Source organism: Tupaia chinensis, unplaced genomic scaffold, assembly GCF_000334495.1.
Source record: "Tupaia chinensis unplaced genomic scaffold, TupChi_1.0 Scaffold000673_1, whole genome shotgun sequence".
Classification (NCBI taxonomy): Eukaryota; Metazoa; Chordata; class Mammalia; order Scandentia; family Tupaiidae; genus Tupaia; species Tupaia belangeri.
Window position 1 is genome coordinate 207,269 of NW_006160196.1, and position 11,339 is coordinate 218,607.

Consider the following 11,339-nt stretch of genomic DNA (forward strand, 5'->3'; position numbering starts at 1 on the left):
TTGCTCTCTGAGAAACCTCGGCAGACTCGCTGGTGCGCAACTTCCCACAGATGGGTGGGGGTAACTGCTCAGGAACCCCAACCTCTCTATGACAGGGATTTTTAACTTTATTTATTTATTTATTTAGAGTTGTGTGTGTGTGTGTGTTTGCTATAGGGTGCATGTGCTTGCAGGAGAGAGAGACAGAAAGTGAGAACTCATCCCTGGGGCAGACGCCCACGCCACAATCCCTTCTCCTCCATTCTCCTCTTGGGATTTTGGGCACACGTGCACATGCTTCTGGCTTGAGTTTCAAGCCGCTGGTTCTGGGACTTGAACCACAGCTGGCCATGTGGGAGCCCAGAGACATAATTATCATGCCATCTGCTGGTCCCCTTAATTTTATTTTAACAGCTGGAAACTTTATTCAAGTAAGAGAGTGAGGGAAAGTGAGAAATCACCCCCTCCAGGGGTGGCCAAACCCCAACCCCTTTTCCATTCTCTTCTTGGGATACAAAGAACAGACACACACACATACACACACACACACACACACACGTGTCTGGTGTGACCTTGAAGCCACTGGGTCCGTGACTCAAACTGTGGTAGGCCATGGGGGAGTCCAGTGCCTTAACTGCCACCTGCTGGCCCCAGAAGGATATATATTTTTTTTTTTTTAAGAATTACTTTATTTAGGGGCCAGCAGTTAGCGTAATGGCTATGTCGCTGGACTCCCATGTAGTTGACCGTGGTTTGAGTCCCGGACCCGGCAGCTTAAACTCATGCCAGCTGTGTGTGCGTGCGTGCCCAAGATCCCGAGAGGAGAATGGAGGAGAAGGGATTGTGGCGTGGTCATTCCCCCTGGGGGGTGATTTTTCGCTTTCTGTCTCTCTCAGTCTTTCTGGCAAGTACACACGCCCTATAGCAAAAACATCTAAAAAAAAAAACCCAAAGAATTATTTTATTTAACTTTATTTTATTTTAATTTGACCAGAGAGGGTTCGGGACCCGGTGGCTTAAAACTCACGCTGGGCGCGTGTGCGTGCGTGCCCAAGATCCCAAGAGGAGAATGGAGGAGAAGGGATTGCGGCATGGCCATCCCCCCTGGGGGGTGATTTCTCGCTTTCTATCTCTCTGTCTCTCTCTGTCTGTCTGGCAAGCACACGCGCCCTATGGTAAAAACCTCTCGAAAAAAAAAGCAAGCTGCCAGGTCTGGGACCATGTGGGAGTTCAGCACCCTTAACCACCATGCCACCTGCCATTCCCCTTAGCAGGATTTTTAAGACAGATAAAAGGACTTCTGTGAAATGTCGTCTGTCCATTCAACCAGAGTATTATTCAGCCACAAAAAGGGCCGAAGCACTGGCACGTGGCACAGTTCCGCCGGGCCTCGCACTCAGCACTAAGTCTAAGAAGGCCACAGCGGCCACAATGGGGTCGGACAGTGGTGCGGTAAGACACGGGTCTCTTCAAGGCTATCCCGCTGGAAGGTTCCTGTTCAAGTCTGGGGACCTCCCTGAGTGCACTGAGCTCCCACGTGCCCCGGATCCCAGGCTGGCTGAGGGCTGGGCATGGATCACGGCATTAAGACCCTCTTGACATTCCGTCTCTTTTTCTCTCTAGCTCAGGGAAGAAATAAACCAATAAACTGAAAAAGGAAAGGCCATATATTGTTTGGTTCCATTTATGTGAAACACCCCAAGGGCCAGCCCTGTGACCTAGTGGTTAAGGGAGCCAGATCCCACATGGCCAACTGCAGTCCTAATACCAACCTCAGCAGCTTGGAATGCACCAGGCCTGTGTGCACACCTGCCCTAAACCCATCAGGGTGGAGAAATGGAAGATGAGGGATTGTAATACAACCGCACCCCATTAGAGGTGCTCTCCCTACCCCCCAATCTCTCTCCGATGTGCACATGTGCCCTCTGGCAATTTAAAACAGTAATTTAAAAACAGAAATGGGGCTGACAGGTGGCGTGGTGGCTAAGGACACTGGACTCCCACATGGCCAACTGTGGTTCGAGTCCCAGACCTGGTAGCTTGCTTTCTTGCATTCTCTGTCTCCCTCCCCTCCCCATCCCTCTCTGGTCAAATGTGAATAAATAAATAAAGTTAAAATAAAAATAATTCAGGGGACTAAGTGGTTACCAGGGACGGGGGAGGCCGGGAGACTGAGGGGGGCTGACAGCTCGATGGCTCAGGGTTTCCTTTGGGGGAGATGCAGATGTCCTGGTATTAAACAGCAGTGAGGCTCCAACCATCGTGAATGTGCTACTTGCTGCGGAGTCGGTAAGTTTTACATCGTCGTGTGTGTTGACCATGATGAAAAGAAAATCAGAGAAAAAGGGAGGGTGGCTCCGAGGTCAGCCTTGGGGTGCAAATCCTGCTCTGACACTCCTTATCTCTGTGGGGACAAGCAAGGGCCTTGCCTTCTCGAGCCACGGATTCCTGGCGTGGGGATGACTGAGTTCCTGTCTCCCAGGGCTGCTCTGCGGTGCAGTGAGCTGAACGTCGTGTCTGCGGCAAAGCCATCTTGGTAACCAGCAAGGACGGGGACCTTGGCAGCCCGTCCTGAGCTTTGCCTGGGCTCAGAGGGGCCCAAGGAGTCTTTGGGGGAAGGTGTCTGTCTGGGCCAAGATGGATTTATTCTCAGCCCCATCCTCCTCCTCCAGCTCCTGCTTGGGCCTTTCTCCCAGAGTCACCTGCCGGGGACCCAACAATGGCAGTAAGGACCCTGACAGCTGAGGGCCAGGTCAGTGCAGGCCTCCCTCTTCCTCAGATGACTCTCTGGGCTCTGGCGGATCCACGCCTGCCAGTCCTGGGAGGGGGCTGCTAGGAGGGGCAGCCTGGGGCCCAGGCCGGGCAGGAGGTGGGCACTGGCCACAGCCTGGACCATGGTCCTCTAACACTCAGCAGCCTTCTGTTAGCAGACAAGGGGCACACCGGGTGGGTTTCCCTCCTCCCTGGCCTTAGCTGGGAGCAGAACTGGGGTCTGGGGCAGAGTGGGGTCTGGGATTATCTCCTGCACACAATGTTTTTTTTTTTTTTTTAAGAATTATTTATTATCATTATTTTTGGATTGTGTCCAGAGAGAGACAGAGAGAGCAAGCTGCCAGGTCCAGGACTCGAACTGCAGTCAGCCATGTGGGAGCCCAGCACTCTTAACTTCCATGCCACCTGCTGGCTCCCAATAAGCCTGTTTTTTAGGTATAATTGGGGGCGTGGGCAGGTGATGGCCCAGTGGTGGCACGTCTGGACTCACATGAGAGAAGTCCTGCGTGTGCCTTCCTGGACCCCTCGCTCTTCCAGGTGTGCATGTGATGGCAGCCTGCCAGCTGTGATGGGGTGCTCAGGGATGAGGACTCTGCCTCTCTCTGTCTCTCTCATGGAAGAAATAAGTAAATAACTTTAAATACTTAACATACAGGGTTGACTCCATAGCCTGGTGGCTAAGGCAGCCATATTTCACATGGCTGAGTCTGCAGTTCAAATCCCAGACCCAGTGGCTTGAGAAACCCTCTGGGCCCGTGTGCATGTGTACCCAAAGTCCCCAAAGGAGGGAGATATGGAGAAGGGATCTCAGGGTGACCATTCCCCATGGAGGATGGGGATGCTTTCTCCTCGCTCTTTCTCTTTCTCTCTCTCTGTTGATAACACGTACCCTCCAACAAAAAAATACTTTAAGTATAAGGGCACCTGATCACAGGGGCGGGATCCCCGTCTTACACCTCATTCCCTAGTATATTTATCTGACCGTTTTCAGACACCTGGCAGTACAATAATTGGTGTATTATACCGACTTTCCAGCAGATGGCAGTAAAGAGCCGTGTGGAAAGGACGCCTTGCTCATCCAATGAGGTGCCTGAGGGCTAGTGGCTCCCCCAGATGTTTTCCTAGGCTCCCCCAGATGTTTTCCTTTCTAGGCGGGGTGGGAGGGGACTGTTCTGATTTAGTCCTCACAAATCTGCAGTCAGAAGGTGACCCAGAGGCAGTCTTGGGCTGTTGACTCATGTTTCTCCCATCTCAGAGTTCTGGAAGGATGCTCCCCTCCACCGTGTAAAATTGGCCATTGCAGGAATCAGTGACCTTCAAGGACGTGGCTGTGGACTTCAGCCAGGAGGAGTGGGGCCGTCTGGGGCCTGGCCAGAGGGAGCTGTACTGGGACATGATGTTGGAGAACTACCGGAACCTTCTCTCACTGGGTGAGGCCCCACCCCCAGCCTGCCCCAGGTAGCAGGATGATGACCCCTTTATGCCAACCCCCTGCTTAACTGTGGGCCCTCCCTAGAGCGTGGGGGACTCTCTTTCTACCTCACTGGTCCCTCAGGCCTGGCTTCTCCTTCATTCTTTCTGCCAGCTGGCCTAGATTCCCAGCATCCTGGAGGGCCCCTTGGCTTTGGCCAGTCCTAGAAAATGTGGGTCCCACAAGATGTTCTGCCTGAGTCCTGCCCCCTCTCATGCGTCCCTCACCATGAGCTTCCCAGGTGGACACTTCACATGTGCTGTCACACTCCGAGGCCATAGGAGGGGGTGGGGCCCTCGGGGAGGAGTCTAGGAGCCACCCTGGACTATGACTGTGCCCGGGGCTACTTCCCCCTGCAGATTTAGGGGGACCACAGACCCCGAGTCTCAGTCAGCCTCGCCAGGCTCAGTCTGCCTCAGGAACATGAGGCACTGAAGGATGAGTCTCACACTTACCATTGGAACTTCTTTTTTTTTTTTTTAGAATTATTTTATTTAAATGTATGTATGTATGTATGTATGTATGTACATTTAACCAGAGGGACAGAGAGAGAAGGAAAGTGAGAAAGGAAGCCCCCAGGTCTAGGACTTGAACCATGGTCCCATGTGGGAGTCCAGCATCCTTAACCACCACGCCACCTGCCAGCCCTTATCATTGGAACCTCTTTATTTCTTGGAAAGGTTTTTGCTATAGGGCACATGTGCTCACCAGAAAGACAGAGAGAGATAGAGAGATAGAAAGTGAGAAATCACCCCCCCCCCAGTAGGGATGGCCACGCTGCAATCCCTTCTCCTCCATTCTCCTCTCAGTACCTTGGGCACACACGCACGCGCGCCCAGCGTGAGTTTAAGCCACCAAGTCTGGGACTTGAACCATGTTCGGCTATATGGGAATTCAGTGACACAGCCATTATGCCAGCTCCTGGTCCCTATCATTGGAACTTCTAATCATTAGGTGTGTGGTGTATGCATCTCCCTGCAGACCCAAGGCCTGGGACCCAGCTTTGAGGCCTCCCTGTGATTCAGTCACCCACAGCAACTATTTTCCCAGGGGCAGACTTTCCTGGGTCCAAACCCGAGGTAATCTCCCGTCTGGAGCGAGGAGAAGAGCCAAGGATGGTGGAGGGAGAAGCCCAGCGAGTTATCTGTCCAGGTGGGTGAGGGTGTCCAGCGGTTCTGAAATCTCTTCCTTCCCTGTCTGTTGTGGTCACTGAGGCTCGTTCGAGAATGAGCCAGTATAACTGATGGCGATGATGTGAGCTCTGGAGCTGAGCTGCCTGGGATCCCCTTGGGCGAACCACTTAGCCTCCCCGTACCCCGACTTTCTCATCTGTAAAACGGGGACAACAGCACGCGGGGTCGGAGGGATGAGTGCGTTAGCAGGTGTGGAGTCGAGTCCCCGCAGGAACCCCTCAGCGGTGGCTTTCCTGGTTATCATGATTTATTGGGAGTGGCCTGTGTAAAGACCCAGACGTGATCTTACACACTGGGGGAGCAGGAAGAACCCAGATTGGGACCTCCTTCTGGTCTTCTGATTCCATCAGAGAAGGGGACTGAAGCATCTTTATTTCTGTCACCATCTACCTGTGGGCCAGACCTCCCATTCCTTTCCACTCACCGTGGCCCATAGTGTTCAGCCCTGCCCTTCCTGCCTCCTGACTGAAGCGTCAGCCTCTCCCCCCGGACTCACTTCAGCCTCCTCCCTGGCCCCCTGGCCACCCGCCCGGCCCTTTCTAGGCCATCTCATACACAGCTCCAGAGGGGTCTTTTTATACGGAGAGGCAACCCCATCCAGCCCCGCTCAGAGCCTTCCTGTGGCTCCCCATTGCACCCAAGATGACCTCCCAGGCCCTCAGCCTGGAACGTGAGGCCCTGAATGGTCCAGCCAAGCTGCCTCTGGCCTCCCTCTCATCACTATCTGCTTCTGGGGGTACCCCTCCACCCTGACTTCACTGAAGCACCTGTCCCTTCTGAACCTGAATGTGTGTTCCCAGCCTTGGGCCTTCACACATGCCGTTCCTCTGCCTGGAGCACCCTTCCCTGCCTTGCCTTCCTAAAGAGCACTTCATTCCTCTAGATGAAGCTGACAGGACCCCTGCCAGGAAGCCAGCTGTGACTTCTCCGGTGCTGTTTCTCAGTGTTTCTCACAGCTCCTGGCTTGCGAGCGTGTCACTGCACCTGTGCATGTTGTGGTTAGGGTATGGGCTCTGAGCTCAAATCCCCGTTCTGCCACTGACTGCCTGTGTGACGGGCAAGTGCTGGCAGCCTCGGACATCTTGACCCATGGTCCTGAGCATATGGAAAAGCGTGATTTCATTATTTTAAAAAGTTTCTTTCTTTTCTCCACAAGTGAAAGAGATAGATAGCAAAAGAGAGAGACAGAGACAGAGAGGCAGCACCCACAAAGGGTCCTAACGCCCCATCCACCCCAGCCCCAGCCAGCCCCGCCATGGCTCTGCTTGCCCAGTGCACGCAGGGAGAGCTCCAGCTGCAGACCTGGAACTTCGCAAGTGGGATGCCTCGCCCTCACAGTGTTGTGTTTCAGCACTGGGCCACTATCCTTCATCTAGGAACACAATTTTGAAACTTTGTTTAGGTTATGTTGCAAGTTCCACATCATCTGCTTCCTTCATCTGGAACAAATAGTATCCATATTTTCCATTTCTTTCAGACTTGGAGATGAAGTCTGTGACTACTCAGAAAACACATCCAAAAAAGAGCATTTCTGTAGAGTCAGCTTCCCCAGTGGAGGGGATTGTAAGGGCTGTGCTTGGAGACGTCAAGCTCGGAGAACCCTGGGCACGTTGCCATGCACTGGATGACCGAGAAAGGAAGGCGCGGCAATTGAGGTGTTTATTTACCACTCCTAAGGGAGCCACCTCTGAGGAGAGAGGCCTCGGGTGCAGTGAGCTTGGGAGAACGGACGCCCATCCTCCTCAGGAAGCCAAGAGTGCCTGGTGGAGAGAGGGCTCAGAAATGGCGCCGGCCCTGGAAGGGGGTGAAATGCCAGAGGCCCTTCATGGAGAAGAAAGCACTGAACTGCAGAGTGTGGGAAGGCCTTCACCTACCACTCACACTGCACCCTGCACCAGCGAGCTCACCCCGGGGAGAAGCCCTCCAAGTGCAGCGACTGCGGGAAGGCGTTCAGCAGCAGCTCGTACTTCACTCAGCACATCATCCACACCGGGGAGGAGCCCTACGCCTGCCCCGCGTGCGGCAAGACGTGCACGCAGAGCTCCTCGCTGACAGCACCAGCGGATCCACACCGGGGAGAAGCCCTACAGATGCCAGGAGTGCGGGAAAGCCTTCACGCAGAGCTCACCCCTCGTCAAACACCAGCGATGCCACACCGGCGAGAAGCCCTATAAATGCGACCAGTGCGGGAAGTTCTACTCGCAGATCTCCCACCTCACCCGCCACCGCAAAATCCACACGGGCGAGAAGCCCTACACATGCAGCGAGTGTGGCAAGGCCTTCTGCCACAGCTCCTCCCTGGTCCAGCACCTGACCATCCACACCGGGGAGAAACCCTACAAATGCAACGAGCGCGGGAAGACCTTCAGCCGCAGCTCGTCCCTGACTCAGCACCAGCGCGTCCACACTGGAGAGAAGCCCTGCGAGTGCCACGAGTGTGGCAAGGCTTACACGCAGATCTCCCACCTCATGAGGCACCAGAGCATTCACGTGGGGGAGAAGCCCTACATACGCCCCGAGTGCGGGAAGGCTTTCAGCCACACCTCATCGTTTTCCCAACACCGGACCATCTGCACCGGGAGAAGCCCTACAGATGTGCCGAGTGTGGGAAAACCTTCAGCCAGAACTCTTCCCTCACACGCCGCCAGCGGATTCACAGCGGGGAGAAGCCCCATGGGTGTAAGGTCTGTGGGAAGGCCTATACCCAGATCTCCCACCTCATCCAGCACCAGCGGGTCCACACTGGTGAGAAACCTTATGTGTGCAGCGAGTGTGGGAGAGCCTTCAGCCGGAGCACCCACCTCATCGAGCATCAGAAGATCCACACGGGCGAGGGACCTTACGGGTGCCAGGAGTGTGGGAAAACTTCAGTCACAGCTCCTCCCTGACAGCATCAGCGACTTCACACTGGAGAGAAGCCCTGTGCCTGTCAGGAGTGCGGAAAGGCCTTCAGTCAGAGCATGCACTTGATTCAGCACCGAAGGCTTCACACGGGTCGGGACTGTGGGGAAACCTGCTCCCAGCCTCACCCCTTCTCCAACATCAGAAAGCCCACGCTGGCGGCAAACGCTCTGCGTGCCAAGAATGTGGGGAGGGCTTCAGCCAGAGTTCACGACTTCGAGAACGCTTGTCCTGGGAGCACGCAGCCTGCTGATCATCTCAGAAGTTGCACTGACGAGCCGGCTGAGCTGTAGTGAACTGGCAGCGGCACTATTAAGTTCCTAGGTTCAACACTGGGGACCCATGGAAAAACTGACTTCGGGAACAGACGGATCCAGGTGCTTAAAAGACCCTTCAGCAATCTGTTCTTCATCGATAGTAGGAACCCTCCCCACAGAGAGGAAAGCTAACATCATATATTGAGATGTTTATTTCCTAGAGGGATGACGGCATTGTTTATCATCACCTGGGACAGCTTCTCATCATTTTAGGGACTGCCCCCTTGAGTCCCCTCAACTCTGCAATGTCTCCAGACGGTAATATAGTTAGGAGGTAATCTAAATGGGATGCCATTTTATCTGGGATCTTTAATAATAACAGCTCTCTCTCTAAGCTTTATTTATTTTTTAAAAGATATTCTTGTTATAGAATGCATGCACTCACTGGAGAGACAGAGACAGACAGAAATCACCCCCTGGCCACACTGCAATCCTTTCTCCTCCATTCTCCTCTCCAGATTTTGGGCACACAACGCACACTAACCCAGTGTGAGTTTTAAGCCACTAGGTCTGGAACTCAAACCATGGTTGACTACATGAGAGTCCAGCAATGTAACCATTACGTCATCTGCTGATCCTTCTCTCTGAGCTTTTTATTATTATTTTATTTTATTTTTTAAAAAGAATTATTTAATTATATTTGTTGTTGTTGTTGTTGTTGTTGTTATTTTAATTTGACCAGAGAGAGAAAGGGAAAGCGAGAAAGCAAGCTACCAGGTCTGGAACCAACTGCAGTTGACAATGTGGGAATCCAGCGCCCCTATCTACCATGCCACTTGCTGTCCCCTGAGCTTTTTAAATAGATTGGTCTTTCCTTAAATTGGATCCTGGATATTTAAGGAAGAAGCACAGCTGTCAAGATGAACGCTTTAGAGTAAAATTCTCAAATATATGTAGTTAAACATAATGCTAGACAATTTTAGTTTCCTTTAAATCTTTAAGCTACAAATTTCACAATCCACAGATGACTTAAACAATAAGTATGGCTCACATATTTACAGACATTTTTAATGTCTTGTTGTTTCTGCTACATTTCCAGGATTTATGCCTTACAAAGGTATTACCCTATTAAGCATCAGGTTTACTCATGACCCGAGGGAAATTTTCTGTCATATTTTTTAAACATATTATTTTTCATTTAAGGGATATTTATACTTTATAACAGAAACTAGTTTTGGTAAAATAACATGTACTCATTATGAAGGAAAATCTAGGAAGTGTAGAGAAGTATGAAATAAATAACCATAATTCAGTGGGACTCACTGGATATTTTTTGTTTTTTATTTTAAGTCTGTGTTGATGATCCATGTTTAATTGTTGGACATTCTTGATCAAAAAGATAAAAAGTCATATATTCACCACCAATTTGGCCACCCTCATAAGTCATATTGTTTTTTTTTTTAATTTTTATTTTCTTCCAACTCTTTTAAACTAATGTAATTTTACTCCATTGTAATCACAAGGTAGAAACCATTTTGTCCTCATTGTGAGCATTTCCTGGGCCCGCAGGTGGCGCACTGGTTAAGGCGCTGGACTCCCACATGGCCAACTATGGTTTGAGTTCTTGACCCAGTGGCTTGAAACCCATGCCAGGCAAGTGTGCAAACTTGTCCAAGGTCCCGAGGAGAATGGAGGAGAAGGATTCCAGTGTGGCCATTGCCCCATTCTCTCTCTTTGTCTCTGGTGAGCACACATGCCCTCTAATAATTTTCAAATCCCTTCCTCCATTTAAAGTTTTTTCCCCCAGAGGTTTTTGCTATAGGCACATGCACTTGCGAGAGAGACAGAGGCAGGGATACAGAAAGCGAGAAATCACTCCCCCAAGAGGGATGGCCGTGACACAGTCCTTTCTCCTCCATTCTCCTCATGGGATTTTTGGGCCTGCATGCACACACACCAGCATAATTTTTAACCACTGGGTCTGGGACTTGAACCACAGTTGACTATGTGGGAGCCCAACAATGTAACCATTGCACCATCTGCTGGTCCCTAAAGGTTTTTTTACTTGTAAACTCCTGACTGACACGGGTTGTTTGCCAATATTCCCAATTATGAATAATATTATAAGGAGCACCTCCAACAGAATGTAGAGGAACTTTTTCAGTGTGTGAGTCAGTGATACTTAAAATACATCCAATATGTGGGCAGGTCTGCTACACTTTGGAAACATTGTTCGGTGAAAGAGGTCTTGTTAAAGAATTGAAAACTGTTACTCTAGGTTACAGGGATTCCAAATTATAAGAAGAAAAAAAACTGGGCTGGGACTAGAAATTTCCCAAAAGATTTTGAAATTGCTTAGATATACCTCTTCTAGGTCACTGCCACATTTAAAATACCAGAATCTTACATATATAAGAAAAGAAAGGAGGAAACTGCACGTGAAATGGTGGTTAAAGGCACTGGATTCCCACATTGGCTGACCACAGTTCAAGTCCTGGACCTGGTGGCTTGCTTTCTCCCTTTCCCTTTCTCTCTCTCTCTGTCTCTTTCTGGTCAAATTAAGAAAAATAATAACAAATGGAATTAAATAACTCTTTTAAAAGAAAAGAAAGGAATTTGTACTGGATTTGGGGGCTTCTTTGTAGGGAGTGGATGGGATAGGACAGAGACACTTTCATTGTTTACTCTGCACACTTGTATATTGCTGGAATCTTTTTTTTTTAGATTATCGGGGACCAGCAGTTAGTGTAATGGCTATGTAGCTGG

The 11,339-nt window shown here is 50.8% G+C and overlaps 1 protein-coding gene across 1 annotated transcript in view; it reads left to right on the forward strand.

Annotated features, from left to right (window-relative positions):
• Nucleotides 1-9,006, forward strand: part of LOC102484829 (zinc finger protein 3) — an 11,709-nt gene extending 2,703 nt beyond the window's left edge. Inside the window, 5 exon segments of the mRNA XM_014592250.2 lie at nucleotides 2,198-2,268; nucleotides 4,055-4,181; nucleotides 6,654-6,731; nucleotides 7,267-7,465; nucleotides 7,467-9,006. Coding sequence (XP_014447736.2) covers nucleotides 2,198-2,268; nucleotides 4,055-4,181; nucleotides 6,654-6,731; nucleotides 7,267-7,465; nucleotides 7,467-8,385 — 1,394 coding nt within the window. The 3' untranslated portion in view covers nucleotides 8,386-9,006.
• Nucleotides 9,007-11,339: the final 2,333 nt, after the last annotated feature.